Source organism: Bubalus kerabau, chromosome 14, assembly GCF_029407905.1.
Source record: "Bubalus kerabau isolate K-KA32 ecotype Philippines breed swamp buffalo chromosome 14, PCC_UOA_SB_1v2, whole genome shotgun sequence".
Classification (NCBI taxonomy): Eukaryota; Metazoa; Chordata; class Mammalia; order Artiodactyla; family Bovidae; genus Bubalus; species Bubalus kerabau.
This window is the reverse complement of record NC_073637.1, coordinates 16,943,976-16,958,892: the sequence shown is the minus strand read 5'-3', so window position 1 is coordinate 16,958,892 and position 14,917 is coordinate 16,943,976. Positions and strand designations below refer to the sequence as shown.

At 41.6% G+C, this 14,917-nt stretch overlaps 1 protein-coding gene across 12 annotated transcripts in view; it reads left to right on the top strand.

Moving 5' to 3' along the window:
• The window catches only part of NSMCE2 (NSE2 (MMS21) homolog, SMC5-SMC6 complex SUMO ligase), a 237,249-nt gene that overhangs the window by 129,225 nt on the left and 93,107 nt on the right, over positions 1-14,917 (top strand). Inside the window, exon 5 of one of the 12 annotated variants that reach the window (XM_055545804.1) lies at positions 4,279-4,460. The exons of the other annotated variants lie outside the window; for them this stretch is intronic. Within the exon in view, the coding sequence (XP_055401779.1) occupies positions 4,279-4,445 (167 nt within the window). The 3' untranslated portion in view covers positions 4,446-4,460. Of the gene's footprint in view, positions 1-4,278; positions 4,461-14,917 lie in introns of those variants that run through there. 12 annotated transcript variants of the gene reach the window in all.

Here is a 14,917-nt window from a genome sequence, read left to right as displayed (position 1 = left end):
GGGGATCTTCCTAACCCGGGGATCTTCCTAACCCAGGGATCAAATCCAGGTCTCCCACATTGCAGGCTGATTCTTTATCATCTGAGCCACTAGGGAAGCCCTTATATTCCACATTAAAATACATTCCAAATGAATTGAAGGTTTTAATGTTAAAAATTGAAATCAAACTATGAGAAGAAATAATCAGTGAATATTTATATTGCCTCATATTCTGTTTCCCTGGTGGCTGAGTGGTAAAGAGTCTGATTGCCAATGCAGGAGATGCGGGTTTGATCTCTGGGTTGGGAAGATCCCTTGGAGAAGGAAATGGCAACCCAGTCCCGTATTCTTTCCTGGGAAATCCCGTAGACAGAGGAGCCTGGCCGGGCTACAGTCAAAAGAGTTGGACACGTCTTAGCAACTAAACAACAACAACATATTCTGTTAGACCTTTTCAGTCGTGTCAAAAGGAAAAGTGCTTGGAAAGGTTTATGAACTGAAGGATAATGTCACTCTGTTTCTGAGACAATAAAGACAAAAGCAACTGCTTCAAACTTGCAAGCATTCAGCAAAGCATAACATTTGGAAGATGTTTTTCAAAGTTTTATATACCAAGAACTGAAACTTCAAGGGGTGAAACCCAACTTCATTACAGTACTTCATACATTAAGTGTTTGCAGCCAAAATTCAGCTGTACTAATAAGGCTTACAAACATTTTTCAAGTGCTTCTTGCAAGCACTTGATGTTTTTCTGATGCCTTACGTGTACTATCTCCTATACTGCTCAAAACAGTCATCTGAAATAGATACAGATAGTATTTTACATATTTTACAGATATGGCTACCGAGGTACAGGAAGTCTTAGTAGCTTGCCCCAGGGCACCCAGCTAATAATTGGCAGAACCAGCTTTGCAACTCAGTCTAGTGCCAGAGTCCACTTTGCTAAGCATTAAGTTGTACCAAGCCTCTTAATTTTCTGACTTACTGAATTTCTCAAAAAAAAAAAAAAGAAAAAGAAAAAAAAAAGGCTCAGGGAGGGGATAAATTTAGCTTAATCTGTGTGAAGAACAAATTTGGATGATAGCTTTTCAACTCAGCTGAAAATTCATTGAGAGTTTGTGAGGAATACTTTTCTCACCTGCATTCAGTCTTTGCTGGAAGGTCCTTGTGGCAAGTGTTTATAGCTGAAGTTTTATTCTGTTGCCAAAATAACTTCTAGAAAAGTCACTTTGAAGAATTTTAAATAAAATATTTCTCTGTTTACTCCAAAACAAATTAGTGGACTTTGAATGGCCCTCATTTCATCCACAAGGCTGGTTTTTCTCCATCTGTGACTAAAAAAGCAAAGCGGTTTGATCAGCGTGGCCTACGTTGAATTCTTGTTTTGTACACCACTTAGGCTGGAAGGCAAACATTTTCATCAAACAAGAATACTCAGTGCTTATGTTGATCAAAGCTTTTAAGCAAAAAAATTGTTTCCCTCAACATCAAAAACACCCAAACAAATTATAAAATGGGCAGAGACTGAGGATACATTTTTCCAAAGACATACGGATGGCCAAAAGGCACATGAAAAGATGATCATCGCTAATCATCAGAGAAATGCAAATCAAAACCACAGCAAGACAACACCTCACACCTGCCAGAATGGCTGATATCAAAAAGACAACCAATAATAAGTGTTGGTGAGGATGTGGAGAAAAGGGAAGCCTGTGCACTGTTGGCGGGAAGGTAAATTGGTGCAACTGTTATGGAAAGCAGTATGGAGGTTTTTAATAAAGTTGAAAATAAAACTACCATACAATTCAGCAATTCCACTTTAGGGTATTTTTCTCAAGAAAATAAAAACACTAGTTTGAAAAGATATATAAACCCCTATGTTTATTGCAGCATTTTTTTTTTTACAATATCCAAGATATGGAAGCAAACTAAATGTCCATTGGTAAATGAATGAATAATAAATAAATTATATATATATATGTATATATATAAACACACATATAATGGACTCTTAGCCATAAAAAGAATGAAATCTTTCCATTTGCAACAACATAGATGAACCAAGTGAAATAAGTCAGACTGAAAAAGATAAATGCCGTGTGATTTCACTTATATGTAGAATCTAAAAAGGAAAACACATGAACAAACGTAACTAAACAGAAACAGACTCATAGATACAGAGAACAAACAGGTGGTTGCTAGAGGGCTGGGGTGTGAGGGGATGAGTGAAATAGGTAAGGGAGATTAAGGGGTAGAAACTTCCATGTACAAAATAAATGAGTCACGGGAATGAAATGTACAGCATAGGAAATACAGGCAATAATACTGTAATAACTTTGCATGGTGACAGATGGTAACTAGACTGCCTGCAGTGGTGTTTTTGTAATGCGTAGAAGTAGTGAATGACTACGTTGTACACCTGGACAACAGTGTTGTAGGTCAGTTCTACTTCAATTCAAATTTTTTTTCCTCCAAAATCTGCCATTGTTTTAATATTTTAAGTTTAGGATTAAAAAAAAATACTTTAAGCATTAAAGGCAGGATTGAGGGTTTTTTTTCTTTTTTTTTTTAAGTTTCTTTAAAGGTGGCATGGACTTCTAAAAACATTGAGGAAAACTACTTTATATGTATGCCTGTTGGTATGGAAACATAAAGATGCTCACAGTGGATTTTCCCAAAACAGCACGCCTTCTGCATCCTCTCAGGTTTTTCTATCCCTCTAACTAATCGGAAAACTGAGATGCTGGAATCTTGTAGTACTCTTGAATTTCTTTTTATCCTTCTCTTTTTGAAAGTAAACGTGGTATATCTCAATTGATAGCTGTTGAATGTTTATAGCATGAGTCTGTTATTTCCTTACAGGTGAAGTCATTAATTTAAAATAACCCACTTGTTTCATTTTTATGCTCAAGCATTCAGGTTTACCTGAAATTATTATAGATATAATTTCTTCTGATTATCACTTATTTGTCATGTTACTTCCAAACATTTATTAGTTTTTATATTTTAAATCAATCTGAATCTTGATCTTTAAATAGTGAGGCTTATGTTGATAATAATGTTATTTATAAATGTTTATGAATGGGCTTCTCTCATAGCTCAGTGTGATTCCTGGGTTGGGAAGATCCACTGGAAAAGGGATGGGATACCCATTTCGGTATTCTTGAGCTTCCCTTGTGGCTCAGCTGGTAAAGAATCTGCCTGCAATGCAGAAGACCTGGGTTCGATCCCTGGGTTAGAAAGATCCCATGACCTATACAGTCGATGAAATTCTCCAGGCCAGAATATTGAAGTGGGTAGCCTTTTCCTTCTCCCTGGGATCTTTCTCAACTTAGGTTCCTAGGCAGAAGAGGGTCTCATTAATAATAGCTGAATAGCAACTATTTATTGAGGGTCTATTATGTATTAGACCATGTGATAGTTATTTCCATAAATTAGCTGAATTCATCTTTGCTGCTATCTGAAAGTTATTAGCCCCACTTTTTAGATAAAGAAGCAGACTTTTTGAGTAACAGTAGATCATTTGACTAAAGTCCGACAGGGGGCTGTGTCAGAGCTTGAGATTTGAACTTGGACGTGTAGTCTGAAGTCTTTTCTTCAGTATATACTCCAGTATGCCATCACTACCAGATAGACCCTGGAAGGAGAAGCAGGCTTTAGATAAGGACAGTGAGTTTGACTTTTTAACGTATTAAGTTTAAGAGATTAACACAGTATCAGTTTGGAGGTAAACCATTGCAAATACGGTCTGGGGAAAGACAGCTACAATATCCTTACCAGGTGGTGGTTGAAACCTTGCAAATAGATGAGATTGCCCAGGGGGAGAGAGTAATCAGCAAAAAAAAGAGGCCAGAACTAATTCTGGGAACACCAACCATTAAGTAAGTAAAGAGAAGCTAATGTATGAAACTGGAAAGGGACGGTGAATAGGAACAAGTGGGCAAAATAAACACACTGTGTTTCATCAGTGTGTGGATCTCATCAGTATATATATATATTTATTGATTTGGCTGTGTTGGGTCTTAGCTGTCCACGTGGGACCTTTGGTTGCTGTGTCTGGGCTTCCCTTTAGTTGAGGTGCTCAGGCTTAGTTGCCCCATAGCATGCGGGATCTTAGTTCCCCAACAAGAAACTGAACCTGCGTCCCCTTCATTGGAAGGTGGATACTTAACTCCTGGACCATCAGGGAAGTCCCTCATCAGTTTTTAAGACAAGTATTTTCATGTTTTAATATCTCTAAAATTGGTACATGTCTTACTATCATCTTGTAACTGGCAGCAATTTTTTTTTTCTGCTTAGTGTGGAAAATAATGGTGCATTTTATAACTGAAGAAACACAGTTGGCCCTCAAACAACACATTTTTGAACTACATGGATTCACCTATACTCAGATTTTCACCTGGGTAGAGGGGTCAGTAAATTATTTTATAATAAAAGCACATGTTTCACCTGTATGGTTTATGTAAGCAGTACCTAAATTAAATTAAATGAACAATTACATGTGGAGTGAGCAGTTCATAAATTCAGGACTCAAGCTCTGGGAGCAGAGCTGGGCTGTTCAAATCACCCTCACCTGTCCCTTGAGCAGATCTCTCTACTGCCTTGAGCCTTGCTTTTCTTTACTGTAATACAAGGATTCCAAGTGGAACTTATATCTAAAGACTGTGGTGGGGAATAAAAGTACACATATAGCACCTAATATTGTGCCTGGCAAATGGTAGACTGTCCGTCAGCTGTAGCTATTATTACTGGGGTTTTTTGTATTGCTATTTCTGATGGCAAAGAGATAACTGTCCTTCCCTTTCCACCCCAGGGTACTGCCACGTCTCTTTAAGCCAGGTTCCATCTGAAAGAGGCAAATATGTTGGAAGATTATTTAAGCTTATGTGAACTTCATGTTGCCTTGTCTTGAAGGATGTTGAACTATTATCTATTAGAGAATCTGAATTAGCAGGTGTACACAGATTCTGAATGGTCTTCTCCAGTGGCTCAGGTGTAAAGAATCCATGTGCAATGCAGGAGGTGCAGGAGACGGAGGTTCGATCCCTGGGTCTGGAAGAACCCCTGGAGGAGGGCATGGCAGCCTACTCCAATATTCTTGCTGGGAAAATCCCATGGACGGAGGAGCCTTGTGGGCTACGGTCCATGGGGTCACAAAGAGTCAGACACAACTGAGCATGCACACATGAGCACACACAGATTCTAAACCGTTTTGTGCTCAATGTCTTGCTTCTAGTTGGTACATAAAGTACTGTGATAATGATTAACCCCTCAGGACAGTCTTTCTTTCTGCTGTAAACAATAAAGATGCAGGCTTTGTGGATGGGTGTTTGGAAATTCCTACAGTGTGTTTCAGATGGATTGCAAGAGTTTTGGATTTTTTCTTTTTCTTTCCAGTTTATCTCTGATCTGTTACTAAGGATCTTGTTTTTTCTCAGTTGTTATATTGGGCAAGACGTAGTCACTGCATAAACATTGGGTAGGGAATGCAGATAATGTTATAAATATACCTCTTAGTTTGTCTAGTGAAACCAGCATCCCATGTGACTTACCTTTACTAGAGAATTGCTCAATTAGTGTTGTACCCTTCCTTCTGATAGCTTAAAATGAAGTTGTATAGGCAGTCTGATTTATAAAGTAACTATTTAGGAAGTTACCTTTCCTTAGCATTCTGCCACACAGGAAAGAATCTGAGCGGGGAGGGGAAGAAAGTTTATTCCCTAGGGGAAAACTGATTTTACTTTCTTGGTAGAATGCTTCTGTGTGTTCAGTGAATTGACAGTCCCCACCAATTTGGGAGGGTGGGGGTATTTATAGTCATTATAACTTCTCCTATAAGATTATCTAATGTTTTGAAAACTCCTCAGAAAGCTTAGACAAAATTAAATATTTTCAAGTCTAAATGTGTGTTTCTAAAGCTATAAGTAGTTTTCTCTCTATATTCAATAAGCTGATTTTTTAACAATTTGTTCAGAATTCAACTTTTAGAATTAGGTTTGTAATTTGAACCTTATAATGTCAGATTATTTCATTTCCTTTGACTTTGTTAATTTATGATTCAAACTCAAATTCCTCTATTGTTAACACTTGTGTTTGAGTCAGTCATGTTTAAAGATGCCTCATAACTGAGATCTTATGCATCCTCCCCTGTTCTATTTAATGGCTGGATGCATGTCAGTGCATAGTATTTGAGTCACTGATGTGCCACAGAACATTTTTCTCAGACACATAGTGCATCATCAGATGATTGAATTACGATGATAGTTGTAAATGGGACCCAGCTCACAAAAGTAAACAGTGTTCCCCTTTAAAAGAAAGAAAATGAACAATGCTCATCATTCAGACTCTGAGGTTTAATTAACTGACTTGTTAAAGGAAAGAAAGTGAGCAAATAAATAGCATGTAGTTCCTATATATAGTAAATTATGAATCGCTTTTTTATGTAACTGACCCACATAGAGTCTTTGCTGTATTCTTTTATCTGTGCGCCTCAGGGTTTTTGTTTGGTTTGATTTGGTAAAATGAAAGACGATAATTTGATTAGCTTATAATAAATACCTCCAACTTCTAAAGTGCTGTAAGACTTTCAGCCTAATTTCCTTTGAGCCTTAATCCTCTTGCTAAATGATAAGTGGGTTGTCTGGAATCAGCCTCCTTGGTGCAAGTTAATGTGAAGTTCTGTGATGGTAGTTTGGTCCAGAAATGAATAAATTTGTTCAGCAAACATGTAGCCTGACCATGAGTTCCTCAAGGAGCTCATGGTCCAATAGAAGAGTATGGTGGTTTTAAAACATGGCCCCCCAAAGTCTCTGACACGCCTTTCGTCAGAAGGTAGGTCTCTAACCCTCCTCACCTTGAATCTGGGCCCTGTGCCTGGGTGACCATACATTATAGCAGAAGTTTGTTCCATTTCTGGGCTTTGCCAGTGGCTCGGCAGTAAAGAATCGCCTGCAGTGGAGGAGCCACAGAAGACATGGGTTCCATTTCCGGGTCAGGAGGATCCCCTGGATACATGGGAATCCATTCCAGTATCCTGGCCTGGGAAATCCCATGGACAGAAGAGCCTGGCAGGCTGCAGTTTATGGAGTCACAAAGAGTCAGACACGACTGAAGAGACTTAGCCCACACGCATGCATACATTCCATTTCCACCCAGAAACTGTGTCAGTTTCTGGACTCAGGCCTTAAGAACCTAGCAGCTTCCACTTCCTGTCTCTTGGAACACTTACCCCTGGAACCCAGCTACCATGTTATGAAGAAGTCTGAATGGCCCCAATCAAACACCCAGGTGGAGAGGAACTAACAGCCAACACCCGCTTGTCAGCTCTGTGAATGAACCATCGAGGGAGTAGCTTCCCCAGCGTCAGGAGAGCTGCCCTGGCTGACACTGTGTGGAGCAAAGACAAGCCCTTCTCACCAAGCTCTGCCCAGGTTGAAGATTTGTGAGCAAAATATGTGACTAATGTGTTAAGCCACCAAGACTTTTTTTATCAGAACGAGGAGGTTAGCGATTTTGAAGCAGTTTAGATTTGCAGTGATGGCAACGTGCACTGTCACGGGCACACTGAGGAGAGACACCTCATCCTTCCTGCACCGTCAAGGGAGACTTCCTCAGGGGGATGACAAGTCAGCTGAGTCTTGAGTGAGGAAGGGTTAGCCAGGTCAGGGGGGAGAGAGCGGCGTTCTGGATGGAAGGGACAACAGTGTGGCCAGGAGTGGAGGCACGGAGCAGCATGGTGAGCACGGGGGTTTATGAGCATAAAGCTGGGGATAGGAAGTTACTGGTAATGTAGCCAGAGAGGTGGGCCAGGATTGGAACATGGCGGGCCACCAGGGAAGGCATACTGTAACTAGACAATCTGGCGTTTCTGTTATTGTCCTAAGTAATACTGGAGCAATCTAATCAGATTTGTGTTTTAGACAGATCCTTCTACCACTCTGAAGAAAGTAGATTTAAGGGTTTTAAAACTGGGAGCAGGAACACCAGCTAGTTGGTCATGGAAGAAGTATAGACAAGGACAGTGAGAGCCTGAATTGATACTACAGTGGTTGGAGTGGGAAAGGAAAAATGGATTCAAGAAATATTTAGGGGGTTAAAAGATAAGGGTGTATTTAGGAGGCAGAAAGGATAATACTTAGTAACTATGGAGAGAAAGAGCAGAGGAAGACTTAGAATGCTAAGATGACTGGCTAGATGCCAGTGCCAACAGCAGGGAGGGCAGGACAGTGTAAGGGAGAGTATACAAGTCAAAAATTAAAGGAGATTCAAGCCATAAAGATTTGTCAGTCACTGTCACAAAGGTGGCACTAGAAATTATTAACTGATGAGCTCCAGGGGTGAAGCCCTAAGAGTACCTTGAGGTTTAAAAGATGGTCAGGGACTTCCCTGATGGTTCAGTGGTTAAGACTCCATGCTTCCATTGCAGGAGGCATGGTTTCAATCCCTGGTCAGGGAACCAAGATGCCACATGGCATAGCCAAAATAAAATAAAAAAAAAAAAAAGAAGAAGATGATGAAAGGAAAAGGAGCTCACAACAGATTCAAGAAGTTCCAAGAAAGCGTTGACTCAGAAACCAAATGAGCTTCAAGGATAAGGTGATCTTGTGTGTCAAATGTAATCAACCAGTCCAGTAAGATGAGCATAAATGAGAAGTCAGTGGTGACTTTAACCAGGCAGGGCAAAGCCAGTTATCAGTGGATAGAGAAATTGGAAGTAAGAAGATAGACACAGATGGCACAGGGAAGGGATGAGAAGTAACAGGAGAAGAACACAGGGGCATGAGAAGATTTGGTACTGGGGCTGGTGGTGGTTTTCAGTTCAGTTCAGTAGCTCGGTCGTGTCCAACTCTTTGCAGCCCCATGGACTGCATGTAGCATGCCAGGTCTCTCTGTCCATCACCAACTCCCGGAGCATGCTAAAACTCATGTCCATTGAGTTGGTAATGCCATCCAACCATCTCATCCTCTGTTTTAGGGGGACAGAAAATAGATAAATTCCCAAGGAATTCATGCCAGTAAAGGGGAAAAAATAGAAGAGTGATGAAGAAGGCATGAGGCCTTCTTGGAAGAAGATTGGGAGATTGGGACTAACATATACATACTATTATATATAAAATAAATAATAAGGACCTACTGTATAGCCCAGGAAACTCAATACTCTGTAATGGCCTATATGGGAAAAGACTCTAAAAAAAAGTGGATGTATGTATAACTGATTCACTTTCCCATACACCTGAAACTAACACAACATTGTAAATCAACTATACTCCAATAAAAATTAAAAAGAAGAACTTGTGATCCATGCAGTAACCTCCAGTTGGAGATATATGGGCAGAGGGTCAAGGACAGTTCTTTGAGACTGGAGGAATACCATAAACGGAGATGTACGTCGTGATATACAAATGGGACAGGGATGCCACAGGCTTTGTGGTTGGAGTGCCAAGAACCTTGGCTGGGTCTCCCCAGAGAATTGTGGGATAGCAGCATTTTAGTCCTTGCTGGTCTGCTCCTGTTATGGCAGCTTCCACAAACTTAACAGTAATAGCTATTTTAAACATGCAGTCATTGTCTGACTCTCTGTGACCCCATGGACTGTAGACCGCCAGGCTCCTCTGTCCATGGAATTTTTCAAGGAAGAATCCTAGAGTGGGTTGCCATCTCCTACTCAGGGATCTTCCCAACCCCGGGGCCGAACCCTTTTCTCTAGCATCTTTTGTATCAGCAAGCAGATTCTTTATCACCGTACCACCTGAGAAGCCGTATCATGAAAATAGTAACTTATGTTATTATGGGCTTTGTAGTTTTTAATCTGGTGCTCTCAACAACGCTGATAGAAGGATAGGTAGATCATGTCATTCCAGTTAATAGTCTAGAAAGTGGGAATCTCAGAGGTCAAGCTCGTGCAGCTAGTAAGTGGCTGAGATGATCATAGAAATCAGATTCTTATGACTCCTAACCTTTTTCACCTGTGCCAACTGCAATCTTAAAACTAAACCTAGGTTGGGTTCACTGAATCCAACCTCCCCTTTTAGAGATGAAGCAACTGAGGCAGCACAGTAAAGAGAATGTGGATATTGCAGTCAGGTTTTCTGGGAGGCCAGCTCTGAGGTGGAGATGAGGATGAAGAAGTCTGTCAGGGAGTGCTCTGGGGCCCGGCACCCCTGGAAGGGAGAGGAGGGAAGCAGGACTGGGCAGAGTAAGAAGTCAGGCTGGGAGGACATGGCCTCAGCAGAAGCTGCAGGGAGCTCTGAAGATGGAGGACCCTTCAGAGCTGTCCTGAGCTGGGGACGTGGGGCCAGGCATTTATCACCTTGTGGACCAGCCATTGGATGCTGGTCACCCCAGGACGAGGGCATGAGCTTGAGCAAGGAGACTCTCTTCTGCTAAAGTGGTCCCCAGAGGAGGCTGAGAGCAGAGGGCTCTCTGTCAGCGGTCTCTCAGCCACCTCATTCCTAAGGAGCGTCTTTGAAATCAGCCCCACAAGGCTTTGAATCCTGTCTCTGCTGCTTCTGAGCTGCTCAGTTAGCTAGTTACTGTGAGGTGGATTCTGGGTAGTGTCTTTAAGTCTCAGTATCCTCTCCTGGAAAATAGAAGAAATAATGTGAGAACTCACCAAGCCTTGATTTCCTTATTTGTGAAACAGGAAAAATAATGGGACCATCCTTTGAGGGGAGCTTGTTAAGAGGATCCAGCGAGGTCATAAAGTTACCAGAGTACTGGTCACTTTTAGAAAATTGGTTGTTATTATCACACTGTAGTTGGGTGGCAGATACATAATACTTGCCATGAAAGTTACTCCATAAATATTTTATTTAAAAATGTTCCAGAAAGACGCAGTGACTTCCTAGAGGCCAAAGTCTGTACCAGAGCCAGAGTTGGAATGCATCATACTCTCGAGTTCAGGCTTCAAGTCCAGAAACAGGAGGAGGTCTCTGTGTGGTGAGTCAGAGTGTAGTGTAAGGGAGTGGGCCCTTGAATGTGACTTCACCTGGGAGAGTCATTCCTTAGGCTAGTCACTGGTGGGAGCCCAGTGTGCAAATGTGTGCCTCAGAATGGAAGCAGGAAGATAAGGTGAAAGATGGAGTCAACTGAGTGGCAGTGCTGCACTAAAATAGCACCGGCAGAAAGATTAGAGTTCACTTTGACTCACCGGGGTAAGTGCAACAGTGTGTAATACGTGTGCTGTGTTGTTACATCAGTCGCTCAGTCACATCTGACTGTTCGCAACCACATGGATTGCAGCCCGCCAGGCTCCTCTGTCCGTGGAATTCTCCAGGCAAGTTTACTGCAGTGGGTTGCTGTTCCCTTCTCCAGGAGATCGTCCCGATCCAGGGATTGAACCTGGGTCTTCCCACATTGCAAGCAGATTCTTTACCATCTGAGCCACCAGGGAAGGCCATATATAAAATATGTTACATACTAGGGCTTTCCAGGTGGTGCTAGTGGTAAAGAACCAGCCTGCCAATGCAGGAGACATAAAGAAACACAGGTTTGATCCCTGGGTCAGGAAGACCCCTGGAGGAGGACATGGCAACCCACTCCAGGATTCTTGCCTGGAAAATCCCATGGACAGAGGAGCCTGGGGGGCTATAGTCCATAGGGTCGCAAAGAGTTGGACATGACTGAATCAATTTAGCATGCATGCATATACTCTATATTATATACTATTATATTTAGCCCCAGTGAATCAAAGTAAACAAACTATAATCTTACTGCCTCCCATGGATTGGGAAGTCTGGCAGATTGAAGTTCAAAGTGTCGCAAAGAGTTGGCCAGAACTAAGCGTTTAAGCGTTTAAGCGCAGACACATACACAGACACACACATATATATTTTTAATGTATATATATGCATACATATATAATGACTGAACAACAACAAAAATATATACGACTGCATTTTTGTGCATCCCCATTAGATCTGGATTCCAGTCCTGTGGGCTCCCTCACTTACTGGATCCTGGACCAGGGATAATTTGCTCCCCTTCTTTGGGCTGGAGTTTCCTGTATAAAATGAGAATTTGGATCTAGGAGAGCCCTTTACTATTCTCACACGGTTTAATTCTTTCCTTTCAAGTATACCATACCACACAGATAATGCTACGTCAGAGCAGGGCTGTATTAGCCCACATGTGAATGATCTCACTCATTTCATGTGTACCAAGGAACACAAGGTGTGGAAGGATGCTTGTAGACAAAGAGCTTACAAAGAAGTCCTGATATTTACATTTCAGTGAAGAAGGGGAGAAAAACCTGTGTTTTATTTGTCAACCCAAGTACTTCATGGGCTTCGCAGATGGCTCAATGGTAAAGAATCTGCCTGCCAGTACAGGAGACCCAGGTTTGATCCCTGGGTTGGGAAGATCCCTGGAGAAGGAAATGGCACCCACTCCAGTATTCTTGCCTGGGCAATCCCATGGACAGAGGGGCCTGGCAGGCTGTAGGTCCACGGGGTTGCAAAAGAGTCAGACACAACTTAGCAACTAAACAACAACAAGCACTCCATAGTCATCGCAGAATTAGGTCCTTACCTGCGATTTTTGTGTGTAGTTATCCCAGTCCATTGTTTGACGTTTATTGACAGTCACCATTGCACTGGATACTGTGTGGAGCAAGTGTATGTAAGCTGTGCCTCTGCTTTGTTATCTGGGGAGGGCATGCAAGGGTGACCCAGTTCATAAGGTTGGAAATGCGTCCCTTCTGGTTATCTATCTGAAAACGGCATTAGGTGCTCAAGTGTAGTCTATATCCAACATCATAAAGCCTTCTTTGTTTCAGAAAGCATCTATTTTTCACGTTTTCGGTTTGGCTGCTATGTTCTGCTGTGAACTCTTTTCATGTAATTGGGTTTATGACTTTAGTAACTTTTGAAATAAGGGCACCTAAACTCTTGTTGGAGATTCATTGCACTGAACTCCTTTGTTTTTATCTTGAATTCTAGAAATTTAGTCAGTTTACTCTCACTTGTGGATTTTTTCTTGCCTTACCCATTATGCGTTTTCACAGAGCAAATATTTATTTAATCCTTACAATTTTGTAACCAAGGGATTTAAAGATTAGCTTTGAAATAGGTCATAGAAAAAAAACCGTCTACTTTGGTTTAAAGCTAATCAGGTCAGGAAGTTTTAAAAAAGCAATTTAGAAGCTTTGGAAAAGCATTTGTGAAATCAGTTTTATGTAACTTTATGAAAGCTGCTGCCTATATAGCTGAGTATAAGTTAAACCTTCATTTAGTTTGGCCACTTCTCCTTCATCCATTTATTATTATTCATCCATCCATTTTTTGTTCGTTTGAATTTTTGGCCGTGCAGCATAGCATACAGGATCTTAGTTCCCTGACCAGGGGTTGAATTCATGTCCCCTGCAGTGGAAGTGTGGCGTCTTAACCACTGGACCGCCAGGAAAGTTCCCATCCATCCATTGTTTATTCCTTCCTTCACCAAATACCACTTTAGACCCAGGGATAATGATAACAGAGATAAATAAAAGACAGCCAGGGTTTACCAAGTGCCAGTCTGTGCCAGGCACTTAGAAACTTGAGGACTCAATGCTCATAGCTGCACAGTCTGATGTAATGTGATGAGTCTTAGACTGAGGATTGGTTGTTTTCCTAAACTCTCTGGAAGCTGTCTGACTTTAGGTGGGACCCATTCTGTGTCCATTTCTTCATCTCTGAAATGATAGTGCACACCCTATTTACTTTGTAGCTTTGATGTACAAGTCAAATAAAATAGTGATTTTGAAAGAACTTTGAAAAGTTTCAGGCATTGTATAAAGATAAGTAGTAATTTTGAGACCACGGTAGTGGTTATGGTCATTTCCTTGCCTCTCCGAAAAGGGCTGAGGATGAGTACGTGTTTGTTATTCTCTGGAACTAGAGCTGTATGTTTATGATAGTCAGCCTTAGCAATTTCCTTTACACACACAACCACCCTCCTTTCTGTCCATGGGGTGGAGACTTCATAATGAGGTAACTGGAGGAATGATATCAGCTGGTAAAGCTTATTTGAAAATATTATTCAGTCCATGGTACTGTATTAAATCAGCAAGTGTTAAGACTAAGTGAGCAGAGAAAGGGCAATAAGGTATGAAGTGGCATCCATCTTCAAAAAGCCTAGACTTGGGTTTCAAAATTCAACATGGCCAAATGTAAATCATTACCTTAGTTGCAGTTTGCCAAGCTTCCCGGGTGGCTCAGACAGTAAAGAATCCACCAGCAATGCGGGAGACCTGGGTTTGATCCCTGGGTTGGGAAGATCCCCTGGAGGAGGGCATGGCAACCCACTCCAGTATTCTTGCCTGGAGAACCCCCATGTATGGAGGAGCCAGGTGGGCTACAGTCCACTGGGTTGCAAAAAGGGTCTGTACAGGAATGTCCACTTGGTCCTGTAATGTTTTGGGGGGTCTTTTCTCTTAGACATTGGAGTGCCCAGTAATCCCTGTTGGATCATGGAATAGATGATCTTATGAGGAAACTAAAAAATTACTTCTGGCATCTTGTTTGATTTACTGTTAGGTTTTAGGTCTGCCATGTTTATGTTCTAGAATGCCGTAAGAGGTCCCATCTTTCCTAGAGCAAACCCAATCCTAGATTCACTCAAGGATCCCTCTCAGATATTGGCTCTAGAGTATAATGCTTTACTCATTGCTGTGTCCCCTGGTTCAGTGCCTAAACCAGTGCTTACCAACTTTTACTCACTGAAGTGTTAGTCTCTCAGTCATGTTTGACTCTTTGCGAGCCCATGGACTGTAGCCAGCCAAGCTCCGCTGTCCATGTAATTCTCCAGGCATGAATACTGGAGTAGGTTGCCATTCCCTTCTCCAGGGGATCTTCCCAACCCAGGAATCAAACTTGGCTCTCATTGCAGGCAGACTGTTTACCACAAGGGTGGCCTATTCACTAAAGATATCCTTAATAAATGAAAGCCTCCATCTGCCTAC